At 41.2% G+C, this 21,104-nt stretch overlaps 2 protein-coding genes and 3 non-coding genes across 6 annotated transcripts; 3 read left to right on the forward strand and 2 right to left on the reverse strand.

Moving 5' to 3' along the window:
- The first annotated feature begins 1,101 nt into the window (after window positions 1-1,101).
- On the forward strand, window positions 1,102-1,197 carry Trnay-gua (transfer RNA tyrosine (anticodon GUA)). Its single transcript has 2 exons — window positions 1,102-1,138; window positions 1,162-1,197. It is a non-coding gene; the product is annotated as a tRNA-Tyr (tRNA).
- Window positions 1,198-1,471: 274 nt separating this feature from the next.
- Trnay-gua (transfer RNA tyrosine (anticodon GUA)) lies at window positions 1,472-1,589 on the forward strand. Its single transcript has 2 exons — window positions 1,472-1,508; window positions 1,554-1,589. It is a non-coding gene; the product is annotated as a tRNA-Tyr (tRNA).
- A 137-nt stretch (window positions 1,590-1,726) lies between these two features.
- Window positions 1,727-4,974, reverse strand: LOC129724661 (protein PAT1 homolog 1-like). Its single transcript, XM_055679739.1, has 3 exons — window positions 4,823-4,974; window positions 4,155-4,751; window positions 1,727-4,097 (listed from the first exon to the last, which is right to left on the reverse strand). Exons 2-3 carry the CDS (start codon window positions 4,552-4,554, stop codon window positions 2,263-2,265), a joined length of 2,235 nt encoding a protein of 744 aa, XP_055535714.1. The 5' UTR covers window positions 4,555-4,751; window positions 4,823-4,974; the 3' UTR covers window positions 1,727-2,262.
- Window positions 4,975-12,795: 7,821 nt separating this feature from the next.
- LOC129722426 (hairy/enhancer-of-split related with YRPW motif protein) lies at window positions 12,796-17,814 on the reverse strand. Of its 2 annotated transcripts, XM_055675871.1 has the most exons (4): window positions 17,276-17,813; window positions 15,849-16,063; window positions 13,643-14,280; window positions 12,796-13,568 (listed from the first exon to the last, which is right to left on the reverse strand). In XM_055675871.1, the coding sequence occupies exons 1-4, from the start codon at window positions 17,470-17,472 to the stop codon at window positions 13,509-13,511; spliced, it is 1,110 nt and encodes a 369-aa protein (XP_055531846.1). In that variant the 5' UTR covers window positions 17,473-17,813; the 3' UTR covers window positions 12,796-13,508. The 2 variants fall into 2 exon arrangements, with proteins under 2 accessions (XP_055531846.1, XP_055531845.1); XM_055675870.1 differs by having other exon boundaries at window positions 12,796-14,280; window positions 17,276-17,814.
- Trnae-uuc (transfer RNA glutamic acid (anticodon UUC)) lies at window positions 13,416-13,487 on the forward strand. The gene has a single exon. It is a non-coding gene; the product is annotated as a tRNA-Glu (tRNA).
- Window positions 17,815-21,104: the final 3,290 nt, after the last annotated feature.

Here is a 21,104-nt window from a genome sequence, read left to right on the forward strand (position 1 = left end):
ATCAAAGTTTCATTATGCAACACGAAAATATAAAAAAAAAATATATATATATATATATATATAAATAGCTTCGAATTCAAACAAAACCAATCGGCGAGTATATAATCGTTGAACAACCTTTTAGCGCACGTGTTTCACACCATAAATCACTGGCTATAGAGTGTAATTCCAACATTTATCATGCATAAAATTTGAATGTCACAAACAAAACATTATCAGATCCCACGACACCCCAGGAATCGATGTTTATTGGCAGCTCGAAAACACGCTGCGGCATTCGATTTGTAATTAATTTTTATTACTTTCGCGTTTGATTGCAGCGCAGTAATTTGTACACGAGGTACCCTTCGCACCAGCAAACCAAACCGGCGGAAGTGCAGAAAATAGTTGCAGTTACAGTTTTATTGACATATGATGTGAATCGATCTACCAGCCTTAATCTGTGCGGCTCCCATTGTCGGGTTCGATAAACGGAGCATCCGCACAAAAAAAAACCTCAATATTTTGGTGATGACCTTCTTTCAATAGCGTACGCGCAGTTCGTTGTCCTTCTGCGGGATGTTGGTTGGCCGTATGGTGCGGTGAATGGATTCTCGCTACCTCTGTAGGATATATGCAAAACTAATTCAACCACCGGAGTGAAATGATAACCTGCTCTCCCGAGGGTTGCCTTTTGTTCATCTTCCTGTAGGGGGAAATCTATCCTATGTTTCGCGTTTTTAGTCCGAAAACTGATGTCCCATATATGGTAATGCTTGCAGTCACAGCACAGCTCAGTGATTGCTTGTTCACGTTTAATAATAGTTATGGACGGAATTTAATCGTTATTGGTTTCGTTTGAGAGAAGTTTGTGGAAACAAATCGATTTATTATAGACAATAGTTTTTTGTGTCTCTACAACACTCTTTCAATGCTAAAAATGATGACAACAGTAAAATTTACATTTGATTAAACTCGAGCAGAAAACGTACGAAGAGAGTAAGAACCAAATTTCATAAATTATTGTATGTGTAACTATAGCAAATAAAAACCAGATTTAACTAAATTATCCTGTTAGTGTGCCCACTGTGCCTGTTCTCTGGGCGAACAATTACACCGTTTCCTTCGATAGCTCAGTTGGTAGAGCGGTGGACTGTAGTGATAAACTGAAAATGTATAGTAATCCATAGGTCGCTGGTTCAAATCCGGCTCGAAGGATTTTTTTCTCAATTTCAATCCCAATATTTTTATTGCTATTTGTATTGTGCAGTGTTGAAATGTTTAATGAATTTTTTAAGAAAATTTTCAATTTTCGAATGCCAATAAACAACAACCGATTGTTTTTTTACGGTGTAATCGAACACGTGGAAGCAGTTATGCATCAAACCGTAGTATAAATTATTTTGCCTGTTGAAGCCTGTAAAACGAGAGAAAGTTTACCTATAGTTCGGTCATTAACATTGTATTGCCTTCTAGCACGCGAATACCAACACCTTCGATAGCTCAGTTGGTAGAGCGGTGGACTGTAGAGTAACAAGCGCTTCTTTCCGGAGAAGTACTAATAAAGTATAGTAATCCATAGGTCGCTGGTTCAAATCCGGCTCGAAGGATACGTTTTTTTTATTCCACTTTTATACCAACAATCGTAAACCTTTCATATCTACTAAATATACACTCACAACTGTAAACATTATTCCTCCTAAATAACAATTCAAGGCGACTTTCGAAGCATCAATTGCACAGTTAGTTTTTAATTTTTCAATTTTAATAATAGATATTGGATATGCTTAATGGTTAAAGTTGGTTTGTTAGGGATAAAATTAACTCGTTTCTGGTTATGTTTGCATGGGAAAAAACCTAGAAGTGTCACGATGGCGGCGCACCAGCCGCGTAAAAATATATATAATGTTTAATTGAATTTCTAACTTTTCTGTTTTCGATCACATCCATAATTATCAGCAACAAGCGTCAATATTTCAGTATGTCTTTAACAATTTACACTCGAATTTAAACAGCTGTCAACTGCGCACGACAGAGGAGCAAAAATAAAACATAATTCAGGATTAGGGGGTACATAATCAATTGTCATTTTCTACCTAAACTTTGAAAGTCACTATTTTCAATTCTAAAAAGTCTACTGGTTTTCATCGTTTTCAACACTGTTTGCCTGCGACGCAGTAAGTAACGAGAAAACATTGAAAAATTTTACACAAATATAAAAAGAATATAAAAAGGGGAAACATTAATCAAATAGGTTCATACCTTCGGTAAACTCTACGGCATTTACTTTTTGTCTTCGATGGAAACCAGTGCCAGTAGTTTTAGCTCCAGGTCCAGATGCGAATGCCGCTGGAAGTGAATCTTAAGTGTATGTACAATTTTACAGTCAGAATCCAGCTTCAGCAGGACTTTCTGTGGTCCTACACCGACGCTGGACACGGCTTTCGATAACTCCTTCAGAAAGGCCTTCCACCGTTCGGTTACCTCCGATGCAAGCCCGGCAGATTCCTCCGTGGAATAATAATTCTCCATTCGGTCGATGAAGGTTAGAACGGTTGTCAGGAGAAATTTACACTTGGGAATCAACGAAAGAAGTTTGTCCGAATTGAGGAAAGTGTCCAGCAGCGGTAGCAACTCGTTAACGGTTGAGTATTTAACGTGACTTTCCAGTTGAACAAACAGCGGAGTTAGCAGCTCTTCCGGGTCGTCGCGTTCTCGGTTGAGAAGCATCGCAAGCGAGTTAAGAATTGTGCACCAGAGGTTCCAACGGAATGAATGATCTTTCAGTACCACTTGGATACGTTTCAGTAGAAGCTTTCCCTTTCGAACCGAAAGAACTTGCAATACACCTTCCGGTGTAAGACCTGCAATAAGTTTCTCTAGTAAAGATTCAAAAGTGTCCTCGTGATCAGTATCAATTCCATTAGCTGTTAGATTGTTTTGTTCGTCAACCTGTTGACCGCGTTCAAGTGCCAGTTGCCGTTCACGTTCTCTTTTCTCTTTCAGCAACTGCTTCGCCTCGATTGCCATCGGGTTACCCAAATCTTCCATCTTCAGCAAAATCTTGTACAAACTCTCCACATGCAACAGAATTTGACGCGATTTTCTCTGAGATAGAACTTCGGAGTTGATAACGGCACCGCTGCTGGTACTTGTTTCGGCAACTACATCTTGGTCAATAATTTTACGGGGTGCGGTTACACTTCCGCACTGTAGCTTTCCGAGTGAATTTTCAAACTGTAACGGTGTATAGTTCCTCGCCGGAACCTCCTTTATATCCTGACTTTTCTCGGAATTTCTACGCTCACGGCCAATTAATCCGTTCCGCTGGAGCATTTGCTGTGTCAATGGATGATAAAAAGTATTGTCCTTGTGCGCTTTGCTTTCCCGCTCATTTTCACTTTTTTGTCGTTCTTTACGTTCACGGAATACACAGAAATAATAGTCATTGTAATACGGAGTGTCCTTGTTTAGCTGTGACAATTGAATTCCCAGCAACCATTGCTTGTCCCGCTCGCTCATCATATTGGCGTACTCATCGTATTCACCGGAACGATTTATTTTACTATTATGGTGCCGGTTATGCTGCTGCTGTAAACCATGCTGGTAGTGATGGTTCTGCCGGTTGTTGTGCTGATAGCGATTCTGCTGATTCTGATGCAGCTGGTGATGTTGCCGATGTTGACTCAGCAGTGGATGGTTCTGCTGAATCTCCTGCACCAGACGTTGGTTGAAATTGGCGTGATTTTGCTGCTCCTGATAGTTTGGAGGAGGCACGTTAAGAGGAAACATAGGAGGCTGCATGCCACTTCCAGGCGGGGGAACATTAGTTTGAAGCAGATGAAGCGGTGGCGGAGCGATGTTCATTGGTGGAGGAAAATTAACCGGAATTGTCAGCGGGGGTTGGCCCATCATCGGTGGAACACCAAATCCAGGCGGAGGACGCGGCAAGCCCATGTTTTGCAGGAACGGCTGCTGCAGACCAGGGTCCTGGCGTGGACCGTTCGGAGGCGGAAGCCTAAGTTGAGCTTGTTGTTTCATACTCTGCTCTATCTCTTCCACCGAACATATACGCATCTGATTGGAATTGGCTATTGGAAAATTATTGAAAGCGTTCCCTAAAAAATAAATTTAAATAAAAAATTGTCAAAATTAACCAATCAATTTCCACTTACCAGGACCGGCTTTCGATTGCACAGCGGTCGGTCGCATAATCACTGACGGTTTTGGTGTTTCCGGCTTGCTAGGCATAGTCCAAACACTCGGATCCAGCTGCAGTCTCGCTTCCGACTCGTTGTCGTCGTTCATTTCCAAATTGTCTATTCTTACACTGGAGAAATTCATATCCAGATCGGAATCTGGCCCGGAATCTCCATCGCCTCCCTCGCGCTGATCTAGCCGCACCAAATCTTCGTGCAGCTCCTCCCAGTCGCCTTCTTTCGCCTGTCCGAAAGTTTCGTCGTTCAGGGCATCGTACTCCTCTTCGGAATCTTCCGGTCCACCACCGCCGATTCCTCCGCCGCCATCGTCTTCCACCGGAAGCGAGGTGTCAAACCCGAAAAATGAATCCGTCATGGCGATAACTTATACCGATGCAGATGGCGAATCTGATAATGATCAGCACAGTATTCCGTACCCGCAAACCAACAATCGCTTTGTTTACCTATTTTGAAGCGATACACACGATGAAAATGACAGCAGCCGCGGTTGCAATAGTGCTGGATTGGAACCTTTTGGCACTTTGATTGCCGATTTTTGGAAGCGGACAGCAGCTGAAGGGGAAAAAGCCGAATGTTTTCTGTACTCCATGGATTGAAGATTGTACAAAATAATCTATAGTTACCTTCCGACCGATATTCGTGGTGTAAAAAGGAATTCCCTGGAGAATCGTGAATAAACAACTGATGATGAGATGGAGTAATGAACGTGCGAATGAACGTTCATTTGACGTTTTCTTATCCCCCTCGAACGTGACAGAAACAGAAAGGCGGTTGACGAAGCAGTGTTGCCGTTGTTGTTCGCTTTGAATCAGGGGCCTATAAACGTCAACATTTTGCCTACCAATTATAAATTCATCACGGCGGTAATATTTCATTTCAAATACTTACAAAACTTATCTTATTCATTGAAAGTGCACATTGTACTGAAAACAAATGTTGAGCTCTTGTTTTTTTTTTTTCATCTAAAACGACATTTACTCGAGAATAAGTCTACCGAAAAAATGGGACGTTTACTCTATTTCCCTTGTCTTAGGGCAAACCAACCAAAAATTGGGTACCAGAAACGCTGGTACCAGAATCGGAATCACAAGAGCCCCCTGGTTTGAATGGTTTATTATAAGTGTATTCAGCTTATTTTGATGATTTTTACAATTTTAGAAACTTATTTCATATTTGCTGATAATAAATATGAACATTTCCTGACATTTTGCATCGGACCGTTAGAAGTGATTTAAATATCGTTGAAATTACTTAAGATTTTCTGATATTTTCATGTTCGCAGTGCTCCTTTAGGATCGGGAATCGTCGTAACAGATAAACAAAAATAAAGGTTGCTTTCTCATAATTTCTTTCAAACGCAGTTTTTCCAGCTCCATTATTGAAATAGGATAGTGAATTTCCCAGATAAATTCAGATATGAACCTCAAGGATAGGAGTGGTGATTTTTCATCCTGGATTCGGGTAAAGTGCCTGCAACTCTGAACTAGAGATCCTAAGAGGGAGAGATAAGCGATGAAAAAACCCGCTGATTTGGCAACTAGGTTTCACATATCAGAGGTGCCAGACCTCTTCTCAAAGCGCAATGTTCACTAACTTTTTTATACGGCTCGTATAACTGATGGTGACGGTGGAAGTCCTGGGAGATAATAAAGTGCATCACAAAAACCGTGAAGGTGTGAAATTTTATGTTTATGTTTAATTTTATATACTTTAATCATTATTCTGTAGACCATACAAAGGGTTTGTGAACCACCAGTTGAAAATCACTATGATGAAGCAACTTTGGAGCACTCTCAATTCATGTTTTAGCAATGAAACATGAAAAACGTGTAAAAATAAATATATTCTTTATTGAACCTTATTGCAATACCTTTTAATGTGTAACCTTTCATGTTCGTTTGGCTCGAATTTTGACATGTTCGTTTGGCTCACAACACTCTCTTCGCATATCTCTCCCGCTGAGTATTGCTACTCTGAACATACTCTTTCAATACTTTTCTTCACACGAGTTAAATAGGTTATTCGCTTGATTGGAAAGACAGATGACAGATGGTATTTATTACAATATTTTGATGAGATGGTGGATATGCTACATGTAGCGTCGATACTAATTTATTGAATTGAGGTTTAAATTTGCGACTTTTTGCAGAAATAACAGGAGAGTTGTGTGCAAAGCCACGACCGCAATGTTGAAGTAGAATACTTGTACAAGAAAGATAACCCGGCTTCTTGCGTGTCAGTCATTTTTTCTAGTAAATAAACGTTGACTAATCAGATCAATCGAATTTCGCGCTTCAACAAGGATTGACAATTTTCAATAATATAGTAAGTTGCTTGTCATGGTAGGGGCTTGACAATTTTTTAATTTTGAGATGAAATTTTTTTGGATGTCGTGCTCATGACTGAACGAAAAGATAATTCAGTACGTTCTAAGACACGGAGATAAAGTAAAATTTATAACTTTTACAAATTTGAAAATGTGAATTAACTCATTAGAAAATATCAACTCTTCAATCAAGTTTTTATTTCATCCTGAAAAAGGACAATTTGTTGTTCATTTTAGTATTGGATAAGATGCCGATCACATCTTTGCGTTATCACTGACAGTGTGAATAAAATATTCCTTGTGATAACTAGACGGCTCACGTGTTGTCAAAATGAGTTAACTTTTCATTGAATGCATTTACTAGTGCCCACTATCGCACAGAGACTGCATTTCACTAAAGTGCCTCACTGCATCAGCTGTAATCGATGCTGAGATCCGCTGCAACTAGTGCGCTATCCATAGCCATGCCACAGTTGTGGCCGCTATACGCTGCCATTGGTATTCACTGTCCCTGCATCAGCTGGCCCAGCTGCTATCGTTGCTGGAATCCGCTGCAACTAGTGCGCTATCCATTGCTACGCCACAGCTGTGGTCGCTTTTCACCATTGCTGGTATCCACTGCACTGCTAGTGCTGCTGCTAAGGGAGGACGACTGCTGTTGTCACTGTCTAGAACTATTATGAGAGGCTTCGGCTGAAACAGGCTCTTATATAGGCCAAATAGCATGTTTTAAATTGCAAGGTATATGATTCTGTCGACCGTGCTTGGGAAGCAATCATATAACGACCAATCAGAGGTCGAATTTTTCGTTTTGACAAGGCTTGACTATTTTCAATAGTACAATAGTGTGAATAATAAAATTACAATTATTTTCTTTTGGGAAGAATCTTAGAAGATTTTCCAATCTATTGCTGCAAGAACGAAGGAAATCCATCGAATACTAACCGATTTATTAGCATTTGAAATTGGACATATTTTTCACTTTTTTCGGTTTTAGATTTTCATTTCACATCCCTATGTAGCCGGACTTCCTGAGAGAAGTATTCTAATTCAAAACCAAAAAAAAATTACAACCAAACGAGTGAAACATGATCAAATTGAGATTGGAATACAGAATCGCTAATGGAAAATATACTTCAACACGAAGTTAACTACTTATTAGATGCAAAATATGACCACTAGGTCGCAAAATATGAAAATAGGAGAATAAAAGTGGAAAAAATTGTGGGGCTCTAGGGCCAGTCCAAACGATCAACATGAGAAAACTTCCAAACATTCCGACGATGATCTTATTACCGAAAACTGATAAATTCAGTGAAATATTCTACAAGTTTACGGAAAATTTTTCAAGAACTTCGGCCATATTGAAAAATACGGAACTGGCCCAAGAGCAAAAAATATAATTTATAGCAAATATAGATTTCGTTTCAAAATTGAAATAAAATCAAATGCGGTGTCCTCGAAGGAGGAGAGAATTAGTTTTAACCAATTTAACCCAAAAATACTCAGATTCAATTCTCTGAAGGAGATCAAAGGAGTACCTATAGAATTCGAAGAATGTCACGGTTCAATGGAACTCATTAAAGATAATACAGTCAACGCCAGTGGTAGAAGCTATATTGGCCCAGGCCCAGGAGACTAACTGGGTTCCAAGATGCGAATACCTAGAACATATTTCGACGTTTGGCAAAATAAATAAAATAATAAATGCAGAAGCTCCTACAAACAAAAATAATACCAACAGAATAGACACCCAGGTTCCTAATGGCTTGTAAACTGAAGATGCACTCTACACTGATATGACAGAAAACAACACACAGATTGTTGCAAGACTTGGCGGCTTTCTAGCAAACGGGAAGCACAAAGGCAATATAACAGAGACAAAAATAGAACCAACTAAATAGCGTTGCAGAAAACCAGAGCAATTTTCAAAAGAGAATCCGCAGAACGAACGACATGTGTCTAAAAATCAATTAAGACACTCCTAGCAAGCACTTATGGAACATTATCAAAGGGATAGACACGTCTTCAACAGGAACCGTGAGAAACAAATTTTCATATCTCACGCCGGTGGAGAAAAATTCATGGATCATTATTTTGCAAACAAACATAGTAGTAGACGCAGAGAAAGACCTAAAAGGATATGAAATATTCTTGAAGGATGAAGAAATACTATGAGTATTAAACTTCAGGAGAAATCATTCGGCGGCAGGTGAGGACGGAATGTCTTATGCAACTTTGAAAAAACTTGATCCACTGATACAGCTCAAAATCTGTGAAATGCTGGGCAAAGTGTTCATGGATGATACATCCCGCACAGAGATGGTGTATCACTGAAATTTGACCCATTCTAGAATCTGCAATCCAGCTTGCGTTAATTCAAATCATCCTATCGCGTTAATGGATGTCAATATCAAACTGATTAAAACAATCGCAATTAAAAACCGCATTACCGAAACAGCGGAACACAAAAATTCGATGCCAAAAAATTCTTTTGGCTTTCGAAAACACTGCTCTGCAATAACTTGCGTCAATTTCGTAGTCAACGCTATCTCTGAAGAATAGAAGGACCAGAAGGCAGAACGTTTGACTCAGTGAAAACCGAGAAATTCCTAGAACACACGCTGTACAAAAACTCCACGCAAAATCGTACCATGACTGCACCAATACGTAACCGACAGAAAGTTGATTTTGAAAACTGAAGATGGAGACATTCATCGCAAAGTGGGCGAAGGGTTAAGTCAGTGTTGTAGTAGTGTTCAAACACAGCTCCCTAAAAGGAGCCGCCTCATTATAGAATCGATTTATCACCAAGCTATCGGACAAGTTAGATTTGCTAGAAAAGCTGAGGAAGTAAAACACATGACTTTTGACACTTTGAGGAACCGTTTGTTGAAAATCTGAGATGAAATGCCGATCGAAGTCGTGCGAGCGGCTCATAAATCTGGCTCTGGTGACAGCTGTCATTTTTTAACTGAGCACTGAAGGGTGCCGTTCGCGGCGATAAAATACCGAGATTCGATAGTAAATTTCAATTCTGCATACATATATTTTGCTAATTAAATTAACTGTTTTCATGTTAAAATAAGATTGACAATTGAGTGGATTTTCAACTATTTTTATTGCATATCAACAATCGGTTTATATGTTAATAACGAAGTCGGAAAATTACAAACGATGCTAGCCTGAACTCAGTTTTCTGTGGGTGCAAACACTGTTGAAAAGCATCCAGCAAAGACCTTGCAAAGTTTACCTGCGCCCTAAAGCAATCTAGTTGCCGAGGTCATTTATACCCTGCTCCATGGAGTCTTTTGTTTTGACCTGCAGTCCTTGTCGTGTGATTTACAGTTGTTCCTGTTGCTTCTGTTAACAATCTTTTGCGCTGGTATGCTGATCGGACTAGGACGAAATCAGTCCATCTCTTCCAAAACAAAAAATGAGCGGTGTAGCGCGAATGTAACTCAATTAATCGCTGAACACAATCGAACATTTTCTCTGTTGCTAGAAATCCCGTTTTATTGTTGCGTTCTGGATGAAACAGTTGTTTGTTCACATTCTTCCACATAGATTGTGCCGGGATAATACAGTACGAGTGTTTGAAAACCCGAATCTGTATGTTTTTATCCAGCCAGTGCGTCAACAGATTTACGTTGTCACGAATGTCCTCCATGGTTTAAAATGTATTTGTCCACATCCGGCTCGTCAGGATTTCCCCATCACCATCTGATTTGCTGCTCACTTCTTTGTTGGGCCACGACTACCTCTCGTCCAACATAGTCCTTGGCAATTTACCAAATGGACTGCAATACACTTGATGCGGAATTTCCGTACACATACTTTAAACAAAATATATCCATCAAGTGCTGGGAATGGAACAATCACAGACAAATAGACGCGCTTCTTCAAAGAAAAATCCTGAAAAATCATCGTCCTTATTCGAAACGTTGCACTCGTGCGCCACCATGTGAGCTTATTGCCTACTAACTTATTTCCGTTAAACGGTTTTTGTCTTTGATAATGAATGTGCACGCTTGCTTATAGCGACACTAGCGGCCAAATTGCTCACTAAACAAAATTTCGAAATAATCGTTATTTTTCTGGTCGATGAAATCGCCATCGACTGGCACGTCTGTTTATCTGTGGCACAACATCAAGTTAAACACACCAATAAAGTGAAATTCATGTTTAGGAGTTGTTCAATGTTCAATGTTCAGGAGGAAGCCGTTTTTCTTCTGTTACCATATCGAGTAGCCGCTTTTCTACGACGATGTTACGTCTCTTTCCTGCTCCTGATCATCATATTTGTTCAAATTGTCTGGGTCTAGGAAATCAGTTTTAGATATATCCAAAAATACTACGTTGGAAAAGTCGTCGGGAATCCTTCGTTTCTTTGCACCCGGAGGAAATCCTGATGGCTCCCTGGCGATTCACTATCACTATCGGAGTTTGCATTCTGTGAACGAATGGTTTTGAATGTTTTTAACTAGGTACTAGAAACATTACTCACAAACTAGAAACATTACTTCCTTGAACGAAACGAAACTTGTCAGCAGTAGCACACAAAAGCAATGTTTTTGTTTTGGACTTTGTTTTTGCTTTGATTCAAAGTTGCGAGGGCTGATCGATCATATTCGAGATTCTTTGCATCACCCCTGTGTAAATAACCGGCAGAATCCACTACTGAACTGAATACACAATATTGTTCATGCAGAGAAAAATCGGAAGCGACAAGTCGCTCGTCTGACAAGGATTTTCCAGCGAAATTCGTGGTATTTTAATATAATGCAGTCTTTGATTCAACATAAAATGTCCCGAAATATGCGACTGTAATATTTTCTAATAGTTTTGATTGTTTTCTAGTCGCAAAACTACGTCAATTTAATCAAAGAACATTAAAACTGCATTGTACTGTGCGAGAAATAATCATACAAAATGGCAACGCTAAAAATCTTCGCGTCACTGGATTAACCAGCGAATTGCAGAGTAGTGCTGCAGCGACAATATCGCTGGTAAAAGCAAATTATATTCGCGTTGACGGTGTTGCTGATACTTGTTTGGTTTTTGCATGCGAAAAAGAAAGAAGGAAATATTTTTGCTTTTGTCATCACGCACATTTTGACAATTGGATATGAGTGTTCACGTAGGTGCGAACAGCCTTCAAAATCTCTTTCAACGCGAATAACCCGAATCGTTCAAGTAATAGACGTACAATTTTGGGAGCTTTTGTTACATTTGGCACCACTGTTCATACATCAGAATGGCGCATGCCACTGAGTTAACGTTGTGGAACAGGTGCAGTTTTGAAAAGCGGTGTAGTTAAGAATCACGTTATTGGCAGGGCTGCCAAGTATACAGATTTTTCTGTATTATACAGATTTTTTGACCACGATACAGAAATGGTACAGAATACAGAATTCATACAGAATTTTGCTTTTTAATACAGATTTGCACAGAATTTTAGCAATCGATTTTTTTATTCTTTCTTATTTTCCGTCGATCTGGTTCCGCCACCGGTGGAGGCGACTCCACCCAGGACCCTAACTTACGACCCGTTGTTCAACGGACCGGCGCCAACGGCTTTACTTCCTCATGCGATGGAATGCGTGATCCCAGAGATTTTTCGCCTCAGAAAATCTCCCGGTTTCGGCTAGGACTAAATCTAGACCAGTTGGGTTGGTTGTGGGTGGATCACGCCACCCCACAACCATCGACACCTATGTCGGCGTTGGGATTCTAACCCAGGCGTCGAGCGTGTTTGTTCGAGTTCTGCTGGGCGTCTGGCATTTAATAAGCGGGAAATTCCTTTTGTTTGATTTCTTCTGGACATTCGACATTTGGCTAAGCGGGGAAGCTTTGGAACAAAAATACCGGATTTTATTGCCTCTCTAGCCAAAAAAAACCCGGTTATAGACCTGAGTTTTCTTTCAGGAATTTTACCCAACCTTTTTACGGTTCCAGGCGAAGTTTAGGGTTGGATGCCAAGCCCAGTTACCCCAAACCAGAGCACTTGTAGGCACACGAACAAAATACAGAAAAATACAGATTTTTTTACGGGTGCATACAGATTTTTCAAAATAAAATCTGGCAGCTCTGGTTATTGATTATTTTACCACGTTCATGAATATGCTGCATATCCTGCATACAGCATACATTGAACAATTAATGTTGTGTTGAATTAATTCATTCACAGTTTGAATTTATAACGAAATTCAAAGGACTATTATCGAAAAAGGACTAACGACACAGAATAAATCCAACATTTTTGGTATTCAGTAAATTTTATTCTCTTGGTTCACTTTTAGTAAAATCCTTAGAAAATATATACACTTGTTCCCGCAGTGGGAAAAAAATCTTCACAAATCTTATAAAGAATCACAACTTTGGTTTCTCTAGATGTAGAAACATAGGTTTGCTATCGACTACAGTACACGCTTTCTGGTTTGGCTAACGCTAGTCTTACGCATCTAATTGACTCGATTAGTTTCGTCCTTAAAGTTAAAGCTCTCTGTCTTTTGTTTACCACCTCCGAACGTGGCAACCAGGAATCAACTCGATTGATTCGTTTTGGTATCGAAAAAATATATATATATGTGTCTATGCTATTCGATGTCCTAGACTAAAAATAAATAGTCCTTAATAATTTACCTGTCTATTTTAAGCAGTGGTTGAAATCTCTACCTATATAAAACATGTGCAGTTGTTTTTTGTTTTTCAAGTGACTTTCAATCTTTGTAACGGCACTTATTGTTTAGTTCTATCATTTCGTTTACGTTGAGCTGATTAGAGGAGAAGCCTGATATCGTACAATTGAAATCTATATGGTTGGTTTTATCACTTTGGTAGGTTTTGTGAAATAGTGTTCCGCATATTCCGACCCAAGCAGCATCCCGTCCCATATGGTCTAGTGGCTAGGATATCTGGCTTTCACCCAGAAGGCCCGGGTTCGATTCCCGGTATGGGAAAGGTACTTTTTTGTTTCATCTTCATCCGCATATGATGTGTCCGGATTGTTTTTTCAACATGCCATTTCCGCTCCCCAGGGTCTATAAGGTTTGGAGGAATTGTTATTGTTGTAACTGTTGGAAGTGGAGCTGTAACCGTGGGTAGAAGTACTAACCGGGTACTGAGCGTTTCCGTAGCCAATGCTGGCGGAAATGGCTCTGCTTGGGTGCAGGTTGGAGATGTCGGTGTAGGTGGGACCGTTGTTCGGATCTGCCGACTGTGATTGCTGCGGCTGCTGTTGCTGGGAATGCTGCGCCTGTTGTTGATGAGTGTTGGCATCGTGCTGGCTCGTGTAAATATCGTGCGAACTGGCGGTGGCACTTGTTGCATACGCTGATGAATGAAGTGTGTGCGGCACCTGATGAGCCGCTTGCAGGGCCGATGCATGCGACAGATTTGTCTGGTCGTGTGTCGGGATTGTTGCAACCTGTGGAATGTAGGCCGCTGCCGATGATGATGATGCACTCTGCGGTGCGTAGTTCTGGTGGTAGTAGGTGGAGGCGGGTGGATATGCTGCCGGCTGATAGGAATTACTGTGTGACCATGCTGGGCTGGCGTTGGCTTTCGAGGACAGTTCACGCTGTGTTAGGAAGCACTGCAGATGCGACATCAGACGGAGACGTAAAGGATCCTGGACGTCCATTCCTTCGATCGAAACTAGATAGCGAGCGACTTCGGCAACGCATTCCCGAAATCCGATGATATGGTAGTCCATGGCGAACCGCTGCGGATCATAGCTGGTGTCGTCCAATCCTGGGAAAAAGGATAAAACACCATAGGACCGCCATTAATGACCGAGGGCAGAACGTACCTTTCATAAGCTCTTCAATAAAAATAATAACATAATAATCCTACTTAACAGGTCCCACTCTACCCATAAATATCAATTTCGACTGCCGAACCCGGCCAGCAGCAGCAAGTAAAGTTAGCTGGCGTTTTGACTCGCACTCTCGTGTGTCAGTTCTAACTTTTTCACGTTCCCACGAATCGGAACCGAAACCTAAAACTATACAGCACACATATTTACCCATCGCTCACTCCGGGCCAGGGAGGAAGAACGCACGAAAAAATATATCTCATGCATATTCCCCCTATTCCAATTTTTGTATTTATTCCTACCGTCGTCATCGTCGTGTGAGAGCAAACGCCGCTCCCGAGTTCCCTTTCCCACCAGCCACAGCAACAGCAGCAGCAGTAGTAAGTAGTACCGCGCCGGCAATTGGCTGCATTTAGCCTATCTCGTTCTAGCCATTTCCCACAGTCGGTAGCCGGGGTCGAACCGAGAAAAAAAGCCCGGAAGAAGGGTGGAAGTCGATTCTCGCGTGTTTTACTCACACCGAACATCGCCGGCGCACGATAATGTTTTGATGATGATTTCACATATTAAACAATATGTAATGTATTATGGCAGTGGTGCAAACAAAAAGCCAGATGAATTCGGAGCGAGAAAGAGGGTGGAACGGGGGCGAATCATTAAAATATCTGGAAAATATCCCGGGTTCCCACCGTCGTCGGCCAGTCGAGGTTTACGATCCGGAACGGGAAAGGACTCCTCCCTGAGTGGTAGCGATTAGCGCAAATATTGGACCAGAGAGATAAACGCCGATAATGGGTTTGCGGTAAGTATTGACCAGCTTCCTTACTATCCTCGCCGATGGCTCTTTCAATAGCGCTTCGGAACATGGAATCATGTTTTTGCCGGCGATTAACCCAGATACCGTTTTTTATTCAGGCCAGACTGTAGATTAAAAAATACATTGATGCGAAAAACGCCCTATTTGATGTTTAACAGAAAGTCGTTGGGTTTTATTTTGGATTCCGAGAACGAAACAAAATCGGAAACACACTGGACAATGGAACAAATTTGCCTGCGTCAAACCACACAGACGTGTCCTTGTTTTTGTGGGCTGTACTCGTGGGAAAAAGGATACCGGATGTATTAAGTTCCATGCCACTGCCTGCATGGTGGTGGTACCTGATAAACATCTTGCGAGGGACGAACGAATAGGAGACAGTGCCAGAGAATGTGAAATGAAGTCAATGTGGGAACGCAGGGGTCTCGGGTTGTTGTAGGCCAGATCGGTGACGACTTTGTTTCGTTAATTACGCAAGAGCGCTATCCTGTTTCAAGGAAGTAAAGTCCTTGCTGGTCAAGCAGCAACAGATGGTGGGTTAAAAGTTTTCTGCCTTTCCCACTATACACTTTTACTGACACAGTATGTGATAAATCTCCTCAAGTTACACGAGGATTAGCTTCGTTTAGCGTGAGACAGTTTCCGGCTAGTCTAACTTTAACCTAATTTTACAGAAAAAAATCTCACCTCTGGCATGCAACTGCTTCAGATGATCCACGGTCAGTTGCAAGATTTCGGCCTTCTCCAGCTTGGCGGAGCCCTGCTTTTCGTAGGCACTCGGAACCAGCCGCTTCAGCTCCGAGAGGGACGAGTTGATCCGGTCCCGGCGTTTCTTTTCGATGACTCCACGACGTCGCTTCCGACTTAGCATTTGACAGCTGTCCGATTCGCCAGGTGAGGTGCTGTGGCGTGGGAAAAAATAGAAGGTAAGAATGAAGCAAATTAGTCGCCATGCAGTCAAACAAAAAGGGGGCAACAAGTCGTGGCCGTCGTCGTCGTCGGTTTTGTCAAAGAGGAACGGGGCGACGAGGGGTTTGTAGACTTGTAACATAATATATGACTTTTTCCATTTCGCTACGCACCCTTACATGTGCGGGTCTGGAAATATACGCCGTTCTGCGGGATTCTCGCCGCTCCAGTGGGTTTCTGGTTTCGAGAAAAAGGGAGCTTGTGGGACCTCGCGGATCCAGCGAAGAGACAAGAGCGAAGCGATTGTGTTCATACAATTTTATTATTGTTTATTTTTTTGTCGTTTAGTTGAAGGTGAAGGTGTTAAATATCCAGCAGATTATTAACTCTTCGCTTAACATCAGAAAAAAATTGACCGCATGTCTAATGTAGAATTATAGTTGCTGGAAAAAGTTGTAACTCTTAGGAAATTTTTGAAGAAGGTCAAAATTGATGTTTGACAATTCAACCATGCTTAGAGTACTATTGCAGGCTACTTCTCATCATTATTAAACAATGAGAATAATTTTTATTTTGTAAGAATGCGAACAATAAGTTTCCTATGGTTAATAAAAAGTTCCAATTTTGATAGCGCTTTTAACTACAAGAAATCAGTTTCAAGCAAATTCTAACAATAAATTTTAAAGTATATTGAAGATGTTAAAAACCTTTTAGAACTTCAAATTAAGATAGCAACCATTAGTCAACCTATTGGATGAAACGGTTCTGTAGCAATCCGTTATATGGTTATCACTGTTTGAAATCTAACAAATATTTTTCGTCTGAAAATTGCCAATCTAAAACCAGTCTTGTTCTGTCTAACTGTTATGCAAATAAATATGTTCAATTTTTTCTGCACTGTTCCGTTTAACAAATAAACAGAGATTTTTTTTATCCTTCAGATTTTAGGCACCAGGTTTTATAAAATTAATTCCAAACTGATATTTTTGATTATAGGTCTCAGTGCCTTAACTTAACTTGTACTGCACATCACTTCTGTCATAATTTTTAATTTTTCATCAAGTTATTTTTCTAGATTTACAGCCTCAATTGTTAACACCTTCACAAATAAGTTGTTGTGTTCTACGTATTTCACTACAAAACCTCTCTAGGCCCGACTTTTTTAGTAAACACAACACTAGCAACACCAGATCAGAGATACTCACTGCTCCTTGCCGGACTCTTCCGAGTAGACGTCGTCGTCCGAGAGCGATTCCGAGAGCGTTCGCTTGACTCCCTTGGAGGACGGTGGCGTCCACGTGGCCTGATGATGGTTTGGCGTCGAACTGGCCACCGGTATGCCGGCGGTCGAGTAGCCCCAGTGCAGCGGCGTATTGTGATGATGATGATGGTGAGGGTCCATGACCGGCAACACTCGGCACGCTCCAAACTAAACCCGTGTCACGTTTCGTTGTTTTTTTTTGTTCACCGCGTTGTTACAAACGACGTCACTGTCACAAGCGCGCTCCAGGCGTAATTAGTAACCGGCGCCAATAATTTGCGGTTGAACTCTTATTTGGGTTAAAAGTGTTCGATAAAAATTTACAAGTCCTAACTACTGTTTCTTCCACTTGTCCCGTTAGGCACTCGTTTCTACTATTGTGTGTTTTCCGGTTTTTGCGACCGTAAGGCCTACACGTGACTTGTCATGTGTACAAACGACGTCCGACTGATTTAATGACGTATGCCGAACGCATGCATTGCATGTGCCATCCCCACTCCCGGGCGCGCAATGTTTATGATTTTTATCACTTGCGGCATAGGGCAAGGGTGAGAGTGAACGGCAAACTTATGCTGACTGCGAAAGTGAGAGGATGAACGTTTTGTTTATGCGGCACTCTCAACATCGCAGCAGGCGCTCGGCTTGAACACAGCCCTCGAAGCAGCAGGCCTGCTGGCACGGCTTTACGAAAACAGAGAGCGCCTGCAGCGCCGGTCGATTGAACTGAAATGAACACTTTAAAGTAGTTGTCAGATGGTGGGGGAAGCTATTTCTATGGTAGAAATTGTTTCTTCCCATCCCCACTCTTATAGAAGCGAATGAATTCAAATTCATCACCCACAAGAGAGAGCTCGGCTTGCACGTGCTGCCAGAGCCCCGGAGCGTGGCTGCCTCGTGTGTCTCTGAAGAGCGAACAGCATCGCTGTTTCGCTTCTTTCTCGTTTTCTCGCTCTAACCTACATAGTAAACAGCGGACGATCTTTGGTGGGTGGTTGGGTAGAATTGAACGGCGGTTTTGAAGTGCGAATGCGCGCGTGTGCCGTTTCCTTTAGCAGGATCCATCCGGCAGGTTTCATCACGATTTTTCCACGGTAAATAAGGTTCGAGATGATCTCGTTTCGTGTTGTGTGTGCTGCCCTTGCCGTTTTCTGAATAATGGCGTTCTACACTTGTTGGATGCACTTTTGCTCGCGCGTTTTGGTCACGTGTGGAGCTGATGCCACCGTAAACGTCGGAACCGCCGTCGTCGTTCGATTGTTGGATCAACAGGGTTTTTCGTTGGTGGAGGCACGTGTTTGGAGTTAAACGGAAAGAAACTTTGGACCGACCAGTGGCATAGATTTTCGTGACCTTGATCTACATATTGAAGACATACTTGATTTGACTGATCCGTGTGTTACCCGCGAAAGAATCAAAATAATGCTTGGCAGTAGTAGGGGGAAGTCCGCTATGGCCGGACGGCCTCTATGTACGAACTACAACGTTGTTCGAAAACAAAGAATCCTTATGATGTTACGACATGATAGAGGAAAAAACAAAAAAAAAAATTATAGTGTACGAATTTTGGCATCACTGCCGGCAAAAGTAAACAAACGAGAGCTGTCAACAGTTTCAGCCTCTTGGCATAAAGTATAACCTGAGAAGTGTAACGCCAAAACTTTGCACTAAGATTGGAAAGATTGTTTTGGACTTTTATAAATGAATTGCCCCTAAACGTCAGCGTTGGTAAGTTTGTTTTCCATTGCAGCGCATATTAGAGACGTAAAAATCAAAAGTTCTAACGATAAAAAATCCTTCAAAACAATATTGACTTCTTTATAACCGGACACTATCTTATCCTCTATGTCCGGACAAGGAAAAAGTCAACGTTGAGCATGAATTTTTCTTTGAACTTCTTTTATTTTTATCTATATAGGTTCCGAATAGTAATAGATATGGCAAGAAAACCGGAAGCCTCTTGGTCTTCGGAGGAATTAAAGGAGGAGTGGCTCTGCAAATAGGCTGGATGACTAGGGAGATCATTTCGTTCATCTTCTGAGTCTTCCACCGCACACGAATCACAATTTGAAGCCCCTTGATAGGGCATTCATGAAACCGTTAAAGAACACTTATCATGAACGCTGTGACACGTAGATGCGGAAAAATGTAGGAGCTCGGATAACAGACTACGAGTTCCTGGCCTTGTGGGAGAGACTTATGGGAAGGTGGCATGAGTTAACATTGCAGTTTCCATTCGATCAACATATTTTTTCGGACATTGATTCCTTCCATGTGACCTTACAAAACTTCCGTCTAAAGAAGGTACAACTGTTTCTGAAGATCCGGCTGTTAACTAGTCAACCCAGTCGGAAGCTAGAGCCGTCGCATGAATTCAAAAACTATCACCTCTATTCGATGCCTCATTGAAGCATTTGAAATTTTGGAAGCGAAAATCAGAAAAAGCACAATTCTTACATAACTTTCAAACGAAACACTGATTGAGGAAAAGGAAAAGCGAACTAAGGCGTCAATGCAGAATTTTCGCAAAGAAGGACTGAGCAGAGAACAACAAAAAAAACCTCTTGGAAACAAAAAGTCCCAGGCGTGTTTGTCTAGTTTGCCAAAGCACCAACAAGGAAGGTGTTCATCATGCAAGGACTGCACTCACAAGGCTTGGAAAGAAATTATCAAGCGTCCACCTACGGTTTCGTGCCATTGGCGTAAAGTTAGATATAGAAGATTGTTATATCCGGACATTGAGGACACTATGGCCGGTTACAGAGGACACGTTGCGTTTTGACTGAATATAAACCCAAAATGTTTAGTGGTAATCGAAACTGTACAGAATTTTTTTTCTCATGTTTTTTCTTGATCATATTGTTTTTCTTAAAAATAGTAAAGAAATAAATAAATGAAAAGTGTCCGGGCATAGAGGACTTCTTCCCAATCGATTCGGATTTTGTAATTCCGGGTGATCTCACTTTGAATAATAAAAAACGTAGTAGGCCACATTCAATGCAGATCAATTGAGGAAGGGATTTCAGAAAGGTTCTTTTGATACTTGCTGCCCAGAGTAGGCAGTGTGACTTTGCACTCGTATCCAAATGAGTTTTTAAACTTGCTTGCACATTTATTCTCGGTTGCACGTAAACCCTACTAACAGTGCAGTACACTTGAGCTAGATTTGAGTGTGAATCCTGCATAACAACAATTGCATAAAAATCAACTTGCGATGAAATTCGCGACTGCTGCAACAGTTCGTTGCTAGGTGCTTATTACGGGAGTCACTTCACGGTGAAATATATTTCACTCTTACGCTCACTTCACTTTTTTAGACCGATTCCCGATTCCACCTCAAGTGAGGTAACAAAAATCACCTCCGTGGAGTGAGATTGACGGTGAAGTGAAATTGAGAATAGGACAAGTGAAATGAGATGGTTCCCAGCTCAAAAATCTTTAAGTCCCAGAAAGTCGTTTTTTTCCGTTTTTTTAGATAACACCAGATCTCGACGTGTTCTGCTTTTCTAAGACATTCGGTATAAAAAAAATGTTTTTTTCGGGATCGAAAATTTCCTAAACTAGTTTGCATTTTTTTCATCGACCAAAAAATGAAAATTTGACCGCTTAAGGCATTAAGGCACGGATCAAATTCTGATTCGTTTCGTTACTGAAGATTAATCTAATATTTACCATTAGGTCACAAATCAATCAACTTTAAGACTTATGGCATCTTCGTGGAATCATTTCACCGTTCAAAATGGTCGTGAAATAATTCCATGTGAAACGTCGCTTTT

The sequence above is a fragment of the Wyeomyia smithii genome, chromosome 2 (genome assembly GCF_029784165.1).
Source record: "Wyeomyia smithii strain HCP4-BCI-WySm-NY-G18 chromosome 2, ASM2978416v1, whole genome shotgun sequence".
In the NCBI taxonomy this organism is placed as follows: Eukaryota; Metazoa; Arthropoda; class Insecta; order Diptera; family Culicidae; genus Wyeomyia; species Wyeomyia smithii.

Excerpts from the sequence above, each read along its gene's own strand:
- LOC129724661 (XM_055679739.1), bottom strand. The coding sequence starts at position 4,554 with ATGACGGATTCATTTTTCGGGTTTGACACCTCGCTTCCGGTGGAAGAC. Across the intron at positions 4,098-4,154 it reads GCAATCGAAAGCCGGTCCTG|GGAACGCTTTCAATAATTTT; the intron begins GTAAGTGGAAAT and ends TTTATTTTTTAG.
- LOC129722426 (XM_055675870.1), bottom strand. The coding sequence starts at position 17,472 with ATGGACCCTCACCATCATCATCATCACAATACGCCGCTGCACTGGGGC. Across the intron at positions 16,064-17,275 it reads GAAGAGTCCGGCAAGGAGCA|CACCTCACCTGGCGAATCGG; the intron begins GTGAGTATCTCT and ends CCCACGCCACAG. Across the intron at positions 14,281-15,848 it reads GAAGCAGTTGCATGCCAGAG|GATTGGACGACACCAGCTAT; the intron begins GTGAGATTTTTT and ends CCTTTTTCCCAG.